The sequence below is a fragment of the Copidosoma floridanum genome, unplaced genomic scaffold (assembly GCF_036245765.1).
Source record: "Copidosoma floridanum isolate Cflo_tuat_1 unplaced genomic scaffold, Cflo_Japanese_pri ptg000006l, whole genome shotgun sequence".
Classification (NCBI taxonomy): Eukaryota; Metazoa; Arthropoda; class Insecta; order Hymenoptera; family Encyrtidae; genus Copidosoma; species Copidosoma floridanum.
In genome coordinates this window covers 27756810-27778060 of record NW_028321883.1, presented here as the reverse complement: position 1 = coordinate 27778060, position 21251 = coordinate 27756810, and the positions used below count along the sequence as shown (strand labels likewise).

The 21251-nt window shown below is 37.0% G+C and overlaps 2 protein-coding genes and 1 long non-coding RNA gene across 3 annotated transcripts; 2 read left to right on the top strand and 1 right to left on the bottom strand.

Moving 5' to 3' along the window:
* Positions 1–791: 791 nt before the first annotated feature.
* On the top strand, positions 792–1445 carry LOC149375639 (uncharacterized). Its single transcript, XR_016293714.1, has 3 exons — positions 792–850; positions 1048–1089; positions 1395–1445. It is a non-coding gene; the product is annotated as an uncharacterized LOC149375639 (long non-coding RNA).
* A 5084-nt stretch (positions 1446–6529) lies between these two features.
* On the top strand, positions 6530–9361 carry LOC106647216 (gustatory receptor for sugar taste 43a). Its single transcript, XM_014363519.2, has 9 exons — positions 6530–6560; positions 6670–6886; positions 6952–7168; positions 7244–7583; positions 7671–7790; positions 7934–8214; positions 8297–8455; positions 8521–8718; positions 8801–9361. The coding sequence occupies exons 1-8, from the start codon at positions 6530–6532 to the stop codon at positions 8674–8676; spliced, it is 1521 nt and encodes a 506-aa protein (XP_014219005.2). The 3' UTR covers positions 8677–8718; positions 8801–9361.
* Positions 8760–21115, bottom strand: LOC106647215 (phosphatidylinositol-3,5-bisphosphate 3-phosphatase MTMR4). The gene is made up of 15 exons (XM_014363518.2): positions 20020–21115; positions 14373–14689; positions 13617–13803; positions 13348–13526; positions 13081–13276; positions 12816–13003; positions 12495–12690; positions 12217–12402; positions 11985–12146; positions 11649–11899; positions 11329–11580; positions 10958–11240; positions 10721–10825; positions 10460–10641; positions 8760–10383 (listed from the first exon to the last, which is right to left on the bottom strand). Exons 2-15 carry the CDS (start codon positions 14681–14683, stop codon positions 10041–10043), a joined length of 3021 nt encoding a protein of 1006 aa, XP_014219004.2. The 5' UTR covers positions 14684–14689; positions 20020–21115; the 3' UTR covers positions 8760–10040.
* Positions 21116–21251: the final 136 nt, after the last annotated feature.

Sequence of the window (21251 nt, the reverse complement as noted above, 5' to 3'; positions counted from 1 at the left end):
AAGAATGTCAAGAATGTGCGTCTACCTTCTTTTCTCTATAAACTTGCTAACTCATTAATAAATAAATTTATGAAGCTATAACATCAAGTCAACTCTGACGGTAAGGTGAGAAACTTCAATTTTCTCCGCCTTACCCTTGAAAACGTGTGCAAATATGTTTGAACAACGATTTTATTATCTTTTAACCTACTAAAAAACATTGTTCTGTATTTATTTACACTTTTTAGTAAGCCAACCCTTGCTTTCGTAAAGAGTATTGTAGGCTTGTATGGAGTATTGAAGAGGTAAAAAAATATGTATGTATCATAAAGTATAAACGAAGTTATTATTATTAGGTAACAATTTCGAAAACACTTTTAATGGTTCCCATACCTTGTCGCTCGATGATCTTGTCGATAATGGTGAAATGAACTTAAGTGTCTTAAACCCTGATGACGTCCCTGGCATTGAGAGAGTTGGGATAGGATTACAAACAGTTACACGTAAGTAACGTATCTAGGTTTTAAGGGCTATCATGAGATAATAAATGTTGCCTATCTTACTGACGGCAACTGTTCAACATTAATTAACAAATAAGTTTATTTATTAAATACGCTAATTTATAAAAAAAAAATGTTTGTTGGTTTTTGGCATATTCAAGCATTAATCAAGCCAAAATTTTAATAAATTAGTTGAGAAGTTGCACAGTTCAATAACCATTATTCATATATTACAGATTCAGACCAAAGTCAACCAAACAGGTGTGGTGCTGAGTTTGGCAGTACTCGCAAAAACAAAGCAACCAAAGTGCCGAGTCCATTAGGGAGACAAGAAATCCCCAAAATTATTAGTCTGGTACAAAATCCGATGCGTAAGTGTATTAAAAATAGTTATCAGTCTGGTATTGAGCTGTCAAATTTCATGAATTATAACTATTACGCCAAGTTAATGCACCGAACATTTCTCGTTGTTGTAGTTGTAAAACAAATTTTTTTTCTACACCTGATGTTTGATGCTCAGGGAGATGTAGTAATGTCAAACTGACTAATTCAATTGTAATGTTCACAGGTCGCACTTTGGCACCTATGGACAATGTAGAAGGAAGAAAAGGTAATACTAATCAAAACGTTAACTCATTGTAAATGCATTTTTTGCATACTAATGCTAAAAGTTTGTGTTTTCTGCGCTTCTGAAATATAACCTCACAATTCTAAAATTCATTTAAACACTAACTTTTAAGCATGTGTTATGCAACAACGAAGTACACGTACCTCGAGCAGAAAGTAAACTATACCACCGCCCATTTGTCTTTACTGTAATTAGCCACACAAGCGATGACTCGTTCATATTTTGCTGTAGGAACGTGATATACTATATGTTCGGATTTGTTTTGATTACTTTTAAATGTTTTGTAGATTACGTAACCCAAACACAGTTTAAAACGGCTATAGATGCTATATTCCGAGATCTGAAGTACATTAAGAGAAAAGTATCAAAAAATGCCCTAAATGTACAGGAAGAAGATGAAAACACTCTTCTCCCAGAATTTCCTCTGAAGACCGAAGAGGACGTGGACGTATTTGAGACTTTGCTTACTGATTCGGAAGAAGCTCGTAAACAATTCGTAAGCATTAATTAAATTTTCAAGGTCTCTAATGTGATACATTGAATAGAATGTTGGAAGTGTGATCACGTAATGTATAACGTTCAAAGTTATAATATTAGTTGAATTTTTTGTACGCGAATAAAATAATCTCTTAATATTTCTCATAAGTTCCATTAATTTTTGGAATGTATTGGAAACGTAAGAAAAATTTTAACTTTTTTTTAAAACTAGTTTGTCGATATCTCAAATTTTCTAAAACCTAAAGTTAAATTCTTTTTTTTTGACAGTGAAATAGGCAATATTTTTTTTTAATACCTGAGATAAAAATTATTGTCATTTAAACGTAAACAATAAAACTAAAAAAAAGTTTAGTTGATGCACTTTAGGTGTTTGGAAATAGAAATAAAACTGTTTTCCGTCTTATAATCTGCAAGTCACACCTTTGCCGCTTGGTTTTCGGTTCTCAGACGGAAAAATAGTATACGTAACTCATTCGGAAAGGCTTCTTTATGAACCTCGTTACGCAACTCGCCTTCGGCTCGTGCCGTAAACCTATCGGTTTCGCAAATGAAGCCTTTACAAACTCGCCCGTAATCGACTATTTCAGTCGATGACAGTCAAGTAGTTAAATATCGTAATTATCACATGTTATTTTTTAGACACGACTGCTTTACAGGAGTGCCTTATATTTTCAGTAGAGCAAAAAGTGTAACCATGGTTAAATCGTCTTTTTTTTGCCAGAAATAAATTTGTATTCGAATATGAGGGTGATACTAGTCCTTTACATGATGTGTGTTATCAACACTGTGTGTACGTAATCATGATTCTAGGAAAAATTTGAGTAACTTACACCCGACTGGGCTGAAATTTGGTTCAGAACTTTACCATGGTTAATGAATGTGATGGTTCTCATTCGGCAACATCGTATGTTTAAGGATTTTTTCCTCATTCCCTATTACTAAGCAAAACTAAGAAACAAAATTGGTTCCACCAATGGTTACATTCTTTTGCTCTAATAATATAGCGGCAGTCGTGCCTTATATACAAAAAGGTAGCTTTTTGCATAATTCTCTGCTAGTTTAAATATAAAAGGCGTAAGCTGCTAAATTGACCTGTCAATAAATACAAGTTTTTTAAAACTAGAAGAAAAATTGGTTTTTTCCGATGAAAGTGAAGTATGTAAATACCTTATGCACTAAAATTGTATCTCTCAATAATTAAATTTTTTTTTACTGGATTTGTCGATGAATGTACGTTATTAAAAATTCAAAATGAAAGTAATTTATGTTGATAAGAGTAAAATAGAGATAAACCATTATTGTTATTATTATTCATACGGCATAGCCCTGTGCAAGACCGACAAGTGTCGAAGCCTGTCTCGGTCTCGTCTCAAAATTTTTGAGTTTTGTCTCGAAAAATTTTTTTGAAAGTCTCGTCTCGTCCCCGTATCGTATCGAAGTCTCGAAGGTCCCGAAAAAATTCCCGAGACTCACGAGTCCCGAAGATCTCGAAATTTGTTTCGAGACTCACGAGACTTTTTCCGAGACCTTCGAGACTTGTATTGGTCTCGTTGGTCTCGGAGATCAATCTCTAGACTGAGTTTCGACACTTAAAGGGTTCTTGGAATGATGTCTATCGTTTTTTAAATAAAATTCATTTACGGAGAAAAGAAATACAGTAATTTTTACCGTGACTTTACGGTAATCTTGTGAAAAAGAAATTTTTTAATGAAAATCACATTAATTTTTACCATAAATAACGGTAATTTTTAACTGGATTTCAAGATATATTTTATCGTATTTTTACTATGAAAATTCCCTTTTTATACGATTACCGTAACGGCACGGTAAAAATTAATGTTTCTTTTTCTCCGTGTTCCAATATGGAAAAATATATATTTTATTTAATAAAATTAACAATTCAAATAAACTTTTTTTTTTCAATCCTATTTTTCATCCAATTAAAAGAATAATTTAAAAAAAGTTACCCGTGAATTGTATTAGTGAAACTTCTTCATATTTAGTATAATACATACATACAATAAATATAAAGAAATTTCACTAGTACAATTCACGGGGGAAAATTTTTTTAATCATTCTTTTATTTGGATGAAAAATAGGATTGAAGAGGAACGTTTATTAATTGAATTGTAAATACAAGTAACTGAATGAAATATTTATTTTTCTATATTTGAATGAATTTTATCTAAAAAAGGATAGAAATCATTCCGAGAATCCTGTAAGTCTTGAAATTGATTCTTGAGATCACCAAGACCATGACTCGAAGGTTTCGGAAAAAGTCCCATGAGTCTCAAAAAAATTTCGAGACCTTCGAGACTCTTGTGAGTCTCGGGAACTTTTCAAGACCTTCGAGACTCATCAAGACTCCGAGACGATACCGAGACGAGACGAGATTTTTTGGAAGTCTCGTCTTAAAGGGAGTCTCGCACTTACCTAATACAGCATTATTTTGTAAACTTAAAAAGAAGTCAACTTTATTACAAAATTATTTGTCAATAAATGTCATTGTCACGCTTAGAATTTTTTAAGTGAAGTTTTTTTTTATAAACAGCCTCACGGTCAAAAATGTTTTGTCTATATTGTAGGCTGCTTACGTCAAATCATTTGGAGGACATGATGAAGGGGAGGTCGTTAGATCCTGCTTGAGTGCTATCGTAGCTGACGAAGTTTTAATTTTATTTTCGTGGTCTGGCCAGCGCAACAAAAACAAAAAGAAATTTCAAGGAACTCAACTGTGTACGACTTTTATAAGTAAGAAAAAACAAATTGGCTTAATCATATAGGTTTCACAATTTAAAAATTCTTCGCTTTTATTGCAGATGGAATAAAAAAAATCAATAAAAATTTCACAAATGAGCAGTGTGAGAAAGAAATAATGAGACGAGTTCAACACACATCTGACAGACTGAAAAGTCGAACAAAAAATGCAACATTACCTGATGTGAATTAAACGTAGGTATTAAAATGTTTTGGTGAACAGGGTGATCTGATGTTGTGATAAAAGTATTAATAGTGAAACAAAAGTATTCTATAAAAAAAACTGAAGTCAGATCTAAATTACGATTACTGTTCGTTAAGGGTTTCACACTGATTACATCAATAATAATAGTGAAAAAACGATTTTTTTTTTTAAAGATTACTTCATTTTTTTTTATAATATATAAAAAAGCAAACAAATACCAAATACGAAAATCATAAAAAAAATATCAAAATGATAAAATCATTATATAAAATATAACGTGTAATTTGATGCGTATAAAATGTTAAAGTATATTTCATATAAATACAACAACATGTTAATCCAAAAACAAATATGTTTTTGTAAATTTTATTTCATTTTAGTTTTAAAAATTATATTTTTTTTGTCATGCTCAATCAAACAAATAAGAAATATGACAATGATAAATAGAAATATCAAAATGATTAAATCGTAATATTTGATATATGTAATTTAATAGGTATTACACGTTAAAGCTTAGTATATATATATGAGCACAACAAAGTCTTAATGAGAAAAATCGAACATTGTTTTGTTAAATTTTATTTTTTTTTTAAACAAACAAACAAGAAAGAAAAAAACGATAAATAGAAATATCAAAATGATAGAATCACAATCTTTGATATGTGCCATTTGATAGGTATAACACGTAAAAGCTTAGTCTATAAATATATAAGTATAACAAAATCATAATGATAAATTGAATATCGTTTTTTTTTTTTTTTTTTTTTTTTTATGTTGAAGCAAATAAACAAGAGAAATATGATAAATAAAAATATCATAATGATAAAATCATAATATTTAGTATTTGTAATTTGATACGTATATAAAATATTCAAGCTTATGTCGTATAAGAACAACAAAAATGTGAAACAGTTGATTGATGTAATAGGAATAATGTATAAAGTTATCGTAAGTTTATGGTTACTAAAGTCTAATTTTTATGTCACTCAGATTTCATTATGATCGTTAATTAATAATTGTTAAAAATTAGTCATATAGTTAAGCACTTGTTGATGTTTTTTTTTTAATTTTATATAAAGTGTAGGAAAAAAAAATAAATACTTAATTTATTACAAAATTAAGAATTCCATTTATTTTTACATACATGTAAAAAAAATTCGTATATTATTCTTTTTGAACTTTTTCAGAATTCCATTTTGTAAAAAAACAATTCTCTACGAACTCGCATAGTATTCATTCCGTATTCTTGTATACTATATAAGGTCTGCTCTATTTTTATTCGATCGTTTTTTTTTTCGTTGGGTAATTCTTTACGAGCACTGTAGGAATTCTTTTCATGGGACATAATCTAAATAACCACAGAACTCCTTAGGAATTCTTGTAGTTTATATTCCAAGCTCTTTAAGAATTCGCCAAAAATTCGCGAATACACAAGGAATTCAGTAGGAATTATGATTGCCGGCTGGGTAGTGTTTATCCTTTGAATGTAGGGTAAGAGCTACTGCCAGCAAATGAAAAAAAAAAAAAAAAAAAAAAAAAAAAAAAAAAAAAAAAAAAGAAATCATTCAAAGACAACTTGCGGATCCCAAAATACTGTAAAACGTAAGAAGGAAAGAAAACGTCAAACCACGTGGATCGATGAAAACTGTGGTGAGAGAATGATGCGGCAAAATGAAAACAAAATCAACGGGCGCTCTTATCGGAGGGAGGCGAGGGCTGCTCATAAATGAATCAAAGGATCGCGGTGGACAAACAAGAGCACGCTATTGTTTACTCTTGGCAATTATTGTCCCTGGCGCCCGCTACTCTCCACTCCCGATGCTCTACATGCGTTGCGTTAGAGTTGCACCAGCCCGCGCGTGTGCACGGCACGATTGTGTAAAAAAAAAAAAAAAAAAAAAAAAAAAAAAAACATTACTAGAGCTGCAACAACATTTGGCCCTCTAGTCGATAACAACGACCATGGAGGTCTGGAGCGACGAGCCTAAAAAAAGTACATACACCAGAGTCCTTTGCACACATTATTATCTCCGCGCACAGTCCCTTTATCTTTTTTATTTTTTTTATTTTCTTAAATTTATAAGACTTTAACTAACACTCAGATAAAACAACAACAACAACAACGCGACCGCGCAACGACCGACTGGAGGCCGAGTCGAAAGTCGGGCCCAACAGCGAGAAGATCAAGTCGGACGTGTTTCACACGCTCGCGCCGATCTACCACATGAGCAAGATCTTTGGCCTATTGCCGGTCAAGTTTACCAAAGACAGCGGGGGGAGGTACAGGGGCCGTCTTCAGGGCTCCCAAATCATCTACGGGTAAGCTGATGGTGAGGCGCGCGGAAAAAGGACACAATTTGAACTTGTTTAATTGGTCGGAACAGAATTGTCGTTCTGCTCGGGTACATGGGAGCCCAGTGCTACGGGCTCTATCGGGACCTGAGAAACGGCTGGCAGAACAGTACGAGGCTGTCCTCGGAGACGGCCATCACGGTCACCTGCAGCGACGTCCTGGCGGTCATCAGCGTCGTCACCTCGGCTATTATCGGCTCCTCCTTTCGCTGGCGTCACCTCCAGGCCGCTCTCAACATGATTGTCGATGTAACTGGACACAAAAAAAAAAAAAAAAAAATGCGTTGTTTTTTTCCCCCCATTCATATTAATTTTGACGTTCAGGTCGACGAGAAGCTGGGGATCATGACCTCGAAGAATCTGCGGAGAGGTTCGATCATCGTGATATCGTGTACCTTTGTTTACCTCGTGACCATATCATTGCTCGACTATATATCTTGGAGCTACTCCTTCGACAAGAAAAACGTCCAGGTGTACGACGACAAGGGCCCCATCAATTACAGCCCGATTTATTTCATGTACATCGTCATCATGACCTTCGAGATGCAGTACGCGCTGGTGCTCTTCAACGTCGGCGAGCGTTTTCTCAAGCTCAACAAGACCATCGAGAATCTCACCAAGACCAATCTCATCATCGAGTACTTTCGCAAGGACATGGGACTGAGTATACATTTTTACTTTTTTTTCAATAATGTAAATAGAGTACGCGAGTATATAGTATTTTTTAATTGAATTTCCACCCAATGTGAAGCGGCTCCCTCGGATCCTCGGAAAAATTTGTTCCAAGCTATTTCGTTCGTCTCCTCTGATATCGGACACTCGCGACTGCGTCGAACGAACAAGGTCTCGGATTTCATCGTATCTAGCGAAGGTAATAATATTAACTCTCGAGGCGTTTTGTAACGTTTCAATTTAAAAAAGTCTCGATCGCGTTTGTAAGTATACCCACGATTCATGACATTTCAATGGGAAATATAATTTTTTAATTCGAAAAACCTCGTGTTGATTGTTGAGGAAACGGAGGCACGTCGGAGGCTATCGATCAGCTAATAACTCTGCACGGGACGCTCTGCGACTGTATAATACGCATCAACAAAGCGTACGGTGGAACCATACTCATCGGCACCATCAGTTGCTTGATACACCTGATAATAACACCGTACTTCTTGTACAACGAGATCTACCTCGACAACAGCAGCAACTGGTACGTCCTCGCCCTCCAAGTTTTTTGGATCATTTTTCACGTCTACCGATTACTGCTGTTCGTCCAGCCCTGCTACATGGTCTCGGTCAAGGTTGATTTCAATAATAAATTCTATATGTAGTTGTTTTTCCTTTTTTTGAAACTACGTTATTGCAAATCAAATGAATCGATAGGCCAAAATCACCGGTGCTCTAGTGAGCCAAGCGCTAGCTCAAAATTGGGATCCCAAAGCAAAGAAACAATTGGAAATTTTCTCGCTGCAGCTGTTACACAGGCCGGTCGAATTCACTGCGTGCGGACTTTTCTTCCTGGACAGAGGCCTCGTCACATCGGTAACGATGAGAGATTCTCAACGTCTTTGGGACGAAACTTTTATTTTTATTCACAATTTTTACAGATAGTCGGCGCAGTCACCACGTACCTTGTCATCTTGGTACAGTTTCAAAATGCCGATGATACCAAGGGAACGAAGCATTTATTGCAAAACGCCACGGAGCTGCTCAAAAATGCCTCAAGCTTTAAAAATATCAGCGTGTTTAAAAACACTTCCTAATACATCAATCAATCGAGCAGAAAACGTATTGCTACGTCAAAGGTAATTTTTTTTTTTTTTTTTTGAATGAATCGAAGAATGTGTACTGTAAATAAACGATTTTATTGTTTTATTCATTTCACAGATGCGCACGTGCAATCGCTATCTGAGAACCATAAATACGCGATTAACGTCTAAAGACAGTAAAGAACGCGAAAATACTTTTACTTTTTTGCCTTCGATTATTTTTTTCTTCTTTGTAACTTCAACGTATATTACGTACATTGGACAATTTATCCGATGTTTCAATGTACTAGTATTTCAATTTTTTGTATTCCTTGTACAAAATTGTTTAAATTATTATTCTATCTTGTCTTATTTTGTTTTCAGTTTTGTAATTAAAATCAGTGCTCGATACGACACTTTGTTACCCCGTCTCTACTACTTTTTTATTCACGGTCTCATGTTTTGTTTGATCGAGCAACGATGAATTTATTATTTTTCAGAGTAAAGGCACCGGGCCATCCGGAAGAAAAAAGCTCGCAAAACCACCCAGAGGCACAAAAAAAATCGAAACACATTAGAGAACTAATTTTATTTCTCTTTATGCATGCAAAAACAAATTGCATTTAATGTGTATGTGTACATATATGTTTTATATATATACACACATAAAATCTTAATGTAATAATTTAACATTTTTTAACGATCAATGATTTTTTTCAGTTTTTATTTTTCATGTCATCTAAAATAAAGTGTTTGTCACAGCCAGAGCAGACTGTCTTTAATTTGTGTTGTTTAAAGCCAAACGGTGAAATCAATACAATATTTCAATCTCATTATTTTTAACCTGCTTCAACAATAAACCAATCTTTACACACAAAATTTATTCACACATACGTACACACCAATCATACTGTTAAATATATTTATATCTTTTATCCTTAATAATTAAAATTTTCTTCGGTTTTTATTTGCATCCTCATATGATGACAGCAATCATGCATCCTATCACTCGGTTTAGATACTTTTTTTTATAATTTTTTTTTCTTCAATTTTGTTTTTCATACAAGAGACACGATTCACATTCATTGACGCCGCTTTGTATAAACAATTTAATCTATAAATAAATATTGTTAATTCGCTAAAAGAATGACGGTTTATTTCGTGCCTTTCGCGAGATTTTTCATTCATTTCTGCTCCCAAAACTTCACTGTACTCCACTTTCTCCGTTTTTTCTTTGTAATTAACACAGTCTTTACGTACGTTACAAATGTGATGCGTATAAACTCGCCAAAAGTTAACATTCTCATGGCGCCTCGTCGTTTACATATATGAAAATCAGCCAAGTTACTAACTGTTAAAAATCAGCATTAAGAAGCGGCTCAGTTAGCGGTGCTTGCTTCGACGATTGTTTTTTGCTGAAAAGCCGAGTCGCAGCACTCATCCTTGCCTTTCCGCGCTGAGCGATGGCAGGCCATTATTGGCTGTGGCAGAGGCATAGAATGTTGCTGTTGGTGCTGTTGCTGATGTGACTCGATGATTGCGTCAATAGCATAGTTTTTAACGAGCCCATTTGATTGATGCTGCTCTACCAATTGACGAGAACTACCTGGATTCATTTGTAAGAAACACTTTTGGCACACGCGCACTGGATTGTACAGCTGCTCGTTGGGAACAGGCGTCCAGTTTTCCGAGCAATCGGCGCAGAAAATGTCTCCACAACACCTGTAAAATGTTTGTAACTTGAATTACTCGAAAGTCCAATCACCATTGACATACTTTTATGATTAATGTACAGTACCTGCAATGATGTTTGCGCCTGCCAAGCCAAAATACAGTGCTACAGCCTGTGCACATGTTGACTACGTGATCTGGTACCCAGCGAGTTGGAGCTACAGGCTCTTCTAATGCTTCCCAAGACAAGTCTGAGGGTACTGATTCGCCGTGATCGACAGTGCTTCCAACAGAGTCTGGTAACGAGCTCTATAGGGAAAAATATATTATTAATATGATTCTCAACAGTTATTAAACACGAAAGTCATTTTTTGTGCACGAAACTCACGACATCGCTAACTCGATCTGAATCTATGATGTTGCTGTTGGACACGTGATTGATTAGAGCCAATCTCGTTGCATATAGCTCTTTTTTCAATGCCTCCACGACGACCTGTAATAATTTATAGTTTATTGAAATTCAGATCAACGATACATTCAACTTTACGTACAGAGTGTTGAACTTGTCTTAAAACGTAGAGTCAAAAGTACGTGAATAAATATTATGAGCACATGTGCACTTTACCGTGTGTTCATTTATGAGTTTGGCAACTCTTTCTTGTACTTCATCCCCTTTTGTTAGTGGCAGGCCGTCGTAATCCACTAAAAAATTTTCCTTGTCCTGATGATGGGTAGGCGATGCTGGAAAAGTACTGCTTGATATTCGTGACGACACTGGAACTCCATTACTTTCAGTTGTATCGTTTACGTGGTTAAAATTTTGATTGCGGACAGAAGAGTGACAAGTGACACTTGTGGGCTCAACAAAATGATTATTTTCGCCATTTTGAACGTGATTCGTTAGCACTCTGTAAATCAAACATTTTGAAAATTAAAACATCCCAATGGCAACCAGTATGGTCCTAAAATAATTATTCCTTTATTGAAAATACTTACGGTTCCTTTTCAACGCTATATTTTGCAAGAATTGCATCACCATTAGGTATTAATGTGTCTGTAGAGCTATCTCCTGAGTTACTAGTTGGTAAGTCGACCGACTCTTGCTCGCCATTTAATAAATTCTTTTTGCTTTCAGTCTCTTTATAGGTTGTATTGATTATTTCAGAATCATCATTATCACTTTCGTTTGCACATCCATTTAAAGTCTCAACTTTTTCTGGCTCTTTCTGCACATTGCCCTCGAATTTTCTAATATAATTGACAAAAAATTACAATTAGCGTTTTAGAGTACAAATAATTTAATCAAAAGAGCTTACTTTTCAATTGCGATATTCGGATCGCTTAATCTTCGAGGCAGGAAAGAAGTATGATCTTGTACTTGAATGAGATCTCCAAAAGAACGAGTCTTGGTCATTTGTCCTTGTAGCTCGTCACTATCGTTATTTTCTATGTCGATTACCGGGACACGTGGAGTTGAGTCATTGGTACCTGCATAAGGTTCTACAGTACCGAGATAAACGTCGGACCAAAGCTTAAGATCTCGCACATTAAAACTAGGCCATAGCACCTGTCAAGGTTGCGATATATAGAGTTGAGCATTAATTGTTCAAATAACATGAATGTCTAGCTTTGAATCAATAAAAACAACTTACATTATTTTTGCCGTCATAGAGACCATTTTGAAAAGTCGTGGAATTTAAAAATTGCCATACTGAAAAGCTACGCTCGCGAACTCCTAATTGCAGTCTTTCATGCCTCGTGTTACACAAAAATGTACCAAATAATTGAGAAAATACATGTTGAGCTAATTTTACCTGTAAAAGAAAACATTAAATTAAAAATTTTTACCACGAAAATTTACCGCGATTTCAATATATCACTTACAAAGTATAAAGACGACATCTCAAAACTGCACTTGAATTGTTTGCTTATTTGATATACGCAGTCTAGCCACTGTAAAAAGACTGGGCATCGTTCGTTAGGATCTTCACATCCTACCGTATGACCGCAACGATCGGCAAATTTGTGACCAAAGTCGAGCCACTCCTTTTCGACTAAAACTTTGAATCCCTGTGAACATAGATGAAACACATGACTAGAGTTGATTCATCAGATAAGTAAAGTAAAAAAAAAAAAAATATGTATGAAAAATGACAACAAACCTCCATCGTGCGGTAGTACGGATCAAGAAGTATTTGAGCAAGAGCAACGATTTGAGGTGTTCTATCCCAACCATCACTGCAATGAACTAATACTGGCCGCCCTTCTATCTCGATTGCTCTGGCAACTGTAACAGCTGCCCTCAGCAATCCAGACATATTTTGCATCCACTTTGTGGCATCCAAAGCGCTCAGCCAACTGTCAAGTAATTAAAATATTGCGTTTATTAATACACACGGAAAAATCTCCCTCCAGACCTCATTTTGCTTGCCAATAAAAATAATAACTCAAGTTGATTCGAGTTTCAAGATTTTTTAGATTACTTTTGATCGGCATCGGCGCTACAAAGTTGTCGTAGTTGGTGAAAACTCTTTCTTATCGCATGAATGTTAGCGAGATTCATGAACTGTATATCACTACTGGGGTAGTATTCTGGACACTCGCAGCCACCACCCCGTGCTCGATTCGCCACTGCCGTCGCGTAAGACCTTGCATCGATAATCAAGACTTTCTGCAAGAAAAATAATTCGTAATATTAACAAAATTGCGTTATTATTCAGAAAGAAAGGGGGAGACAGTTTTCTTTACCTTGGGCGGAGGTGCTCGAGCTGGCTCGTCTTCAGCTTCGAAATCCGTCGAGTCGACCCCAGTGGAGTCGCCTCTGTCGTAGGAACATGCATCCGCTAATGCTTTTAGAAGATCTTCGTCTTCCGAGCTTCGCCAACCCAACCATCCGACCTCTGGTTGGCTGCTGCGAGCTATCACAGCCCCATTACCGGTATGTCTGAAAATATGTATGTACAGCTATGTTGTCAGCTTCTTTGATTGTGTGTGATTCCATAAAAATCAACGTACCTCCACACTACCGACGGAATCCTTCTGGAACTCCTGAATTTGGCAACGGCCTCGAGAATTTGGTCAGATATGCACGCAGGAACGAGTAATTGAGGCGGATAAGACGGGCACATTTGGTAATCTTTGTTTATTTGACTGATACGCCAAGTTCCGTTGACGTTGAACTTTAGCCGATTCACCTAAAATGAGATTTCGTGAAAGAAAAAAAAAACATGTAGTCTCACACTTGAGTAATTTTTCCACTGAGATAAAAAAATATTTTCCCATACTTCTGCGTTAAAAGTGTCGATAAAGTTGGTCGTATCTTTCTGTAGCCTGGGATATTCCTTGCCCTCCTCCTTAGTCCAGGCATAGTAAGCGAACGAGAACATGTCATCGATGCTCTTCTTTGGAAGAATAACTTTGTGTATACGTTTGTACCAATCCGTACACTGGTCGTTTGTCGTAAAAGAGCAACTGCAATGATAACGTGAAAATTAAAGATTTCTAGGTCAGTCGAGAGGAAAAAAAAAAAAAAAAAGACAGACTCCCAATCAATAATATTAATCGAATGACTGTTTTTAACAAAAGGTCGGATTTATAATTCATCGTCAAACTGTTTGTTTTCCCAAGTCGTACCCTTTTTTACACGCGACATCATGAATCATCGTTACTCCAAGGTTTGACTCCATGTGGACAGTACAATATTATCAACCAACGGGGGAAATTTACTTTTACCGGGATGAAAAAAGAAAACAAAACAAACAAAATGAGATGTTTCTCGCATTGATGAATAAGCGAGTGTATAGTTCTGCGAACAAGTCATATATACATATACATTGAAGGGGGAAAACGAAGTGCACACAAAGTATATGTCAAGTACTGACGTAACAAGTAATAAACAAGAGACTTTGAAACGAGTTATTCATGTAACAGCTAGCGCCGTCGTCACGAGAAAAAAAAAAAAAAAAAAATGGCAGTACACCCGTTTGCAAAAGAAAGGGATGGGGGGAAGAGGAAAACCAGAGAGAGATGGAGGTACAAACCTGTAAGATCGGGCATCTTTGCAGCCAATGTGTAGGAAAAAGATCTCCTTGACCTCGAGGTGCTCGATCAGACCGAGGAGTATGTTGTGGCATCCTTTGGTGGGCCCGTAGACGTAGAGCCTGTAGTTGGAAAGAGCGAGCACGCCGTCGGACGTGCGACCCAGGGCTATCAGGTACTCGCCGCTCAGCAGCTCAAAGGGCACCGCCAGCTCCGGCTCGCTGAAGTCGATCTTGTGCTTCGGGTAGAGCTCCGAGGCCTGCAGGGCGCAGATCGACTGCAAACTCGTCGGCTCCTCGGAACTTTCCATCATCTCAGTCTGCGAGTGACAAAATTAAATGACCCCCTTTTTATTTTTCATTCTCGTTATTGATACATATGTATATACATACAGGGAAACCTAATGCCTAATATGCAGGTACATAGACATATTAATAAATATTTATCTCGTATGTGTACTTATGTGAGGAGCTTCATTAAAGTCACAATTGACCTGTCTTGAAAAAAAGAAAAAATTTTTTTTTGGGTTACGAAGCACTAGGGGGCGTACAACAACAAGAACAAATAATAAACAAACCAGTGATCTGTATATATTTTTCCCCATCCGCGAGAGAGAGAGAGCGTTCACATCGTGCGTAAGTGCATCATGTGTGCCGATAGCGGCTTATCGGGCGATTGCGCGAGGAAAAAGAATTTTCGAAAAATTCGCGTGTCTATTTTCAACTTTATCGCGACGCGCGTCACTTGAGGGAAATAAGAATTTGACAAATCTCCTCTCCTGTGCACACAGCGAATCAATAAACTTTATAATATGTACTGACAGCGGAAGATCATATTTTCTCCTTCTACGTAGACGAGGAGGCAACGAACAATACACGGCACCAAGTGTAGAGACATTCGCTCTCTCGCGCTTATCGAGCCACCAGATAACTTTTTTTTTTTTTCTTTCTTTCCTCTTAGCGGTGCAGTTGTTGGATGTAACTAACGTACAGAGATGTTCGCGAACAACGCCACGAAAATAAAAAAAAATAAAAACTACACTTTAGCTAAATCGCCAACACAAATCAGTTTCCTCTAACTTGTGGGAGGATTGTAACTTTTTGGGTTCTTTGGCTTATTACGAGAAGAAATTTTTTTCCTTAACTACATGGTCAAAAGTGCCATTTTTTTTTTTATACACGTGGAAAATCAATGTATCAAAAAAATGAAGTTTCTTTTGTAACTGCAAATTTCACGTGAAACTGTTCATGTGCACACTGTATCGCTGTATACACACTTGGCATAAGATATACCTGCAGTTTGCGCGAGTATAAAAAAAGCGCGCCGTAAACTTTCTTCTCTGATTGATTTAGCGATGTGTGTGCGCTATACACGTAAGCGCCTATCAAGGAGGAAGAGAGAAAGTGCAACGAAACACATAACTTTTTTTTTTTTTTTTTTACATTTGATGAATAAACAAAGACAGATCTGAAAATCATCGATCTCGACAGGTGCCAAATTTAGTAGCCGACGAGCTACCGAAAATAATGCGTATCATCAGTTAATAGTTGAGTACCGCATTGAAAGGGCAATTTTGCTTCTTGCAGCCAAGGTTGAACGACCTCTCTCGCAGTTTATTTTCTCTACCAACAAATATAAAAGTGACGTCACGTGAATAGCGAGTGTTGAACAATGAAAACAAAATGGGTATTATTTTTTTTGTTATTATTCAGACTTTTTTTGGTACTTAGCGAAATTTGGTCGTGGAAAGGGAAATACAAATAGAAAGTGGAATTTCTGGATTTCCAACGTTAATCCACATGGGTTCGATAAACTTTGTCGAATTTGTCGTTTTTACAGAGTCCCCAGAAACATACAGGTAATACAGTAGACAAAAAAAAAACCACAACGCTTATAGGTGAAGGAAACAAGATAAGTACCTAGATTATACAATTTCCTGACTGTCCTAAGAAAGTGGCAAAGGGATCTTTCGATCTCGTAACTGTTTTTTTCCTTTTACGAGTGAAAGAGAGCATCACCAGTGCATATTTTGCAATAGTATTGCGGTGCTGGTTTTATTGGCGCAAACGACTCTCTTTCACTGGGTATCCAATTTTCTAAGTAAAAAAGCTGGTCAACCAAGTTGGAAAAGTTACCGAGTTTTATTTTTTTATACATTGATCAAAGGGAACAATCCTTTTCTCGACATAAAACTATGAAACTATGGGTCAAGGTGTACTTGAGACGATCGATGCGACTTGTAACAACGTTTCCCATGTGTATAAAGAATGGATGACCGAGTAGTCTATACAAGGGGACATTGTAACTAATATATATGAGAAAAAGGTAGGATTATACTTAATCGCAAACGAAGTATTAAGGGGTCGTTCGTCCACGTGGTGTCAGAGAGGCAGACGATTTTGCCACCGGCACGTATACACACCACAAAAAATCGATGATGTACCTATATATATAGGTGCCAGAGCTAAGGAAATGCGGAAGAAAGTTAGGGGGGGAGGGATATTATGCCCGTACATGTTTTTCCTCTCCTTTCGCTGCCATGTAAGTGTGGTGTATAGACGCAACCAGACGAGAAAGAAAAAAAAAAAAAAAAAAAAAGAACCGCATTCCAATGTTGATGATACTACACGCGCGCTCGCTGTGATTATTGTGCGCTCGACGTCGGAGGCGCCGCTATGATAGAGGATACACCTCTTGGCTCTCTCTAAGCGCTACTTTTTATTATTTCCCCCCCCCCCCCCGTTCTCGAAAGCCTTACATGCTGTACTTATGTATAAAAGTTTATTATTATCGCATCCTGGAATGCGCGCGCGCGACCGAGATGCAATAAGTAATATTTTTTTTTCTTTTGTAATTGATCGATTCGTACATGTATGCGTGTATCTTTCTCAACTGACTTGGACGGCGTGGGATATGGTGCAGTCGCATGCACCGGACATTCGATTTTTGTAGACTGCAAGTCGCGTATAGGTTTAAACATAGAAAAGTGAAAGTACTCGCTCAAACCAGTTTTTGGATATAAATATACACTACACTCTTATACGAGAGGAGGCACGATAACTAATATACTTTCATCTGTCCATCCGATTTGACAATAAATGTTGTGGACATCACGTTACTCATGGGTTGTTATCATAGGTGATAGGTATGATAGATTATGACTAACAAACTGTAAGTATATATTATGTGGCCGGATCAGAATTCCACTAACTGTACAATAAAAGTATGTTAACTCGTGAATAGTGAAATTTTAACAAATGAATCACGAAACGAATGGTCAGCGATAACTGTTGGTTTGCGTCATAGTTATTATTGTGTGTTGTTGCATCATGATTATGGTTGTTGTTGTTTTTTATCATAAATAAATGACAATCATTCGAATTTTGGAGCTCACGAATTAAAAGGGCAAGTTGTTGTACGTTATTGCGAGCTAAAAGCCTAATACGTTTAAAGGCCAACCAAGTGCACTAAATACATACATACATATATCTGCATACTTTTACAATCTAAAACACATATACAAACGCACATGATGTGTATTGTACTCGCATCAATGGGTATGGTATGGAATAATCATTTTTTTAATTACATCACCACGAGTTCAGGAACACTTGCATATGTATAGCAGTAGACGCATTGTGTGTGAGCGTATACACACATACATTAGGGAGGTATGTATATGCACCTAATATATACGTTTCGAGCAAGAGCTGATTTTCGTTTATTATACTGCACAATGCACTTATTATTTTCAAGGCGAATAGGTGAGCGACGCACGGGTATCCGTATGCGAGAATGGATAAAAAAAAACTTATTCGGCGAATTAACGAACGATCCAAGACGAAGCGAGAATTCGCATGGTCTTTACGCATAGATTAATGAATAATACAAAGTTATTCCGCAATGATTCCGCTAAATAAACATTAGAAGAGCTCAGATGGACGAGTCAAAACATAAAAAGAAAAATAAATGTACTTTTAGCAGTAGTGGTTGACTCAGACTAAATAGGTTTCTTATCTAAACTCTAATTTGGCATCACCATTTGTGTATGTAAATTGAATGGCAGCGAAATTAATCACTTCTGATTCGACATTTATAAAGGACGATTGATGAATTGCTGCTGTTAATTAAGCTCGAACGCCGTAAACGTTTGTAACAACCTTTTTTATCGATAATTTACGGATTTTTAAAATTCATCAAAAATCGTTGAACTCCGCGAGTATTTAACTGATACGAGATTTTTCTTTTTTTTTTTCTTTTTTTTTGTTTATCAAAGATTCGCGGTAGATTTACCGCAAAGCTTGTATTCTGTTGTTTCGATAAAAAAATAAAATAAAAAGGTCGAGAATATTTTGCTGCTGACTGACTTGACTTTTATAAGTAACGCTGCAAACGATTGGTATCTCCGACCAATATAAATGTTGTGGCTAGCCAATGTGAACATTATCAGTGCGGATTGTGGCGTTCTTTCATAGCACGACAACAAAATTAGCAAAAAATTCGAAACATCGTTTTTTCGATGCGGCACAGTCACATGGTTTTTTTATACTCTTGTGCCGTTGTTTCGTTATAAATATATAGCACAAGCAACCTCAGCGAAATCTATTTTTAAATGCTCAACAAAGATTTGCCTTTAACAAAAAGTATCGTTATAAATAAAATTCGCCTCGAGGGGCAGAAAAAATAAAATAAGATCGGAGTATCAAGCAATTTTCTTTGTTTACTTATTTTTTTACTGTAAAAAAAAGAAAAAAAATTCCAGAAAATCACGATTAAGGGTTCAAATAATATATGATCATATCCATACACAGCCTCCAGTTGTACACAAAACACAATGTGGCAGTACACTTTGCACATTTCTACGCCACACTTGATCGATTTTTGCAAATACGACACATTTATTGAGTAGTAGCAGGCACTTGGACAGAGAGTTGCAAGTTGCAAATCAAAATGGAGCAGCCACTGTAACAGAGATTACAGAACTCTCTTAACAGAGAGTGAGAGAGGGAGCGGGATAGAGGACGTACTAGAGAAAAATCAATGAATTTTACAGGCGTGCTTTCCACACCTTCGCACACGTTGCATCATTGCTGACAAAAAAATAAGTGTGTAAATTCGATAGCCGGGCCTGTGGGGTACTTAGGTCGTATACGAGAGCACAAATTAAAATACAACAGCCTGCCTTTGTCATCCATTTTTATACTATGACCTATAAAGGTATTACCAGTGATGATATATGTATATAATATGTAGGTATGTTATACCTAGGTTACAACCTAATACGTGCGGTGCACACGCCGCCTGACTGACCGCACACACGTTTCGTCGTCGGCACTGAATTTTCCACTGTCATCCTCTATTCCTCTCTTACGCTACGATGTGTCCTATACTATATTATGTACACATTGTAGGTATAGGTAAGTAGGTAGGTACACCTAATACTTATATATACTTTGATGGATGCTTTTATTACGCTGCTGCCCTGACAAGCTAGTCTTGCTTCCATTCAGGATGAGAGGAAAGAGAGAAAGAGAGAGGAAAAACGTGAGACCCTGTCAAGAAGAAGTTGCATCGCGAATTAACAGTTGCTCTATGACAGGAGAGTAAAGAAAAGAGACACAACGAGAACATAAAAAAAAAAAAACTGACCTGATGTGAACTGGGAGTCCGTCAAACTGTTGGTCCCACGTCCTCACGGACGGGCTTTTGTGTCCTGGCCCGATCGGAGGACGCGTATGGGAACGACGCCGCCACCGCCAAGAGAAAATATAATACTAATAATAATGCCGAACCGATGAGGGGTAATATACTCCGGGGTTTATATATAGATATTTTTGCAACGTGTCGTGTGTCAGACACAGACGGCCTCGTCGTCTGTTTACGCGTCCTTGCGCGACGACCGACGACGTTCGCTTTTTGCGCGAACACCAACTAACTGCACATCTACGTATACACTTGTAAACTCATATAGATAAATATGTACACCAACACAGGAGGATAAGCAGCACAGCTGTCTGTGTTTGTTCTCTTATTAATATATTCTTTTTCTCTCCCAATGAACGTCGAGAGTAAGTAGAGAGAAAATAAATTTGTAGATACCGCACTCTTTTGTTTATGCACTAGCTCCGTATTCGTGATTTCGTAAATGCAGTACCTACATGCAGTTGGAGTACATCTTAATACATTCGTGACACTACATATAAATATAACACTAACACATCAACACTGAGCAGTTACGCCAGTTACCAATAAAGTATAATATAAGAAAGAGAGTGTAGAGGCAAGAGCAAAATGTCACGAACACCAACTGCTCGCGATCTTCTTCGGGAGAAACAATTTTAATGCCCCGAAATCCATAGAGCCCCGGAGTTTAGGGTAGCGGCCCGCACTGCAAGACGAACAATGACTTCGTTAAGTATGTTTAATGTGCCCCTGATCAGTCTGATGCTGATCTGATCGTGTAGGTAGGTAGGTAGGTATGGCTTGTTTGACTTGACTGTGACCTGACTATGACTGTACTGTACCCCTCTTGCGTCGCACGCGCGCGCGCGCGCGCGCGAGTACTTTTTATCGCACGTCTTTCAGCTCTCTTTTTGCTAATTTGCTAAATATTGAAGATATATATGTCCGAATGATCGCTGTTGTTTTGGGATTTCTGGACCATGTAGACGAGCACGAAAACCTCAGTTAAGGATCTCAAGATCAGAACGTACAAGTACAACGCACACACACTATATTAGAACTGCACTCTGCACTGCAGCTATAGAGCCAGATACCAGCTTATGCACCGTCTGCAGTAATACTAAAAAAAAATTATTCTATATATATATTTCTCGAGCGAGTACGGTCGGGCGTCGTTGGAGGCGCTGCAGTTCTGTCTT

What these genes read in the sequence shown, in the direction of transcription:
- LOC106647216 (XM_014363519.2), top strand. Translation starts at nt 6,530, where the DNA reads ATGGAGGTCTGGAGCGACGAGCCTAAAAAAA. An exon ending in TCGCAAGGACATGGGACTGA is followed by an intron (nt 7,584 to 7,670) that starts GTATACATTTTT and finishes CCCAATGTGAAG; the next exon opens with CGGCTCCCTCGGATCCTCGG. An exon ending in ACAGAGGCCTCGTCACATCG is followed by an intron (nt 8,456 to 8,520) that starts GTAACGATGAGA and finishes CAATTTTTACAG; the next exon opens with ATAGTCGGCGCAGTCACCAC.
- LOC106647215 (XM_014363518.2), bottom strand. Translation starts at nt 14,683, where the DNA reads ATGATGGAAAGTTCCGAGGAGCCGACGAGTTTGCAGTCGATCTGCGCC. An exon ending in CTCGAGCACCTCCGCCCAAG is followed by an intron (nt 13,004 to 13,080) that starts GTAAAGAAAACT and finishes TTTTTCTTGCAG; the next exon opens with AAAGTCTTGATTATCGATGC. An exon ending in AGGCGCAAACATCATTGCAG is followed by an intron (nt 10,384 to 10,459) that starts GTACTGTACATT and finishes AACATTTTACAG; the next exon opens with GTGTTGTGGAGACATTTTCT.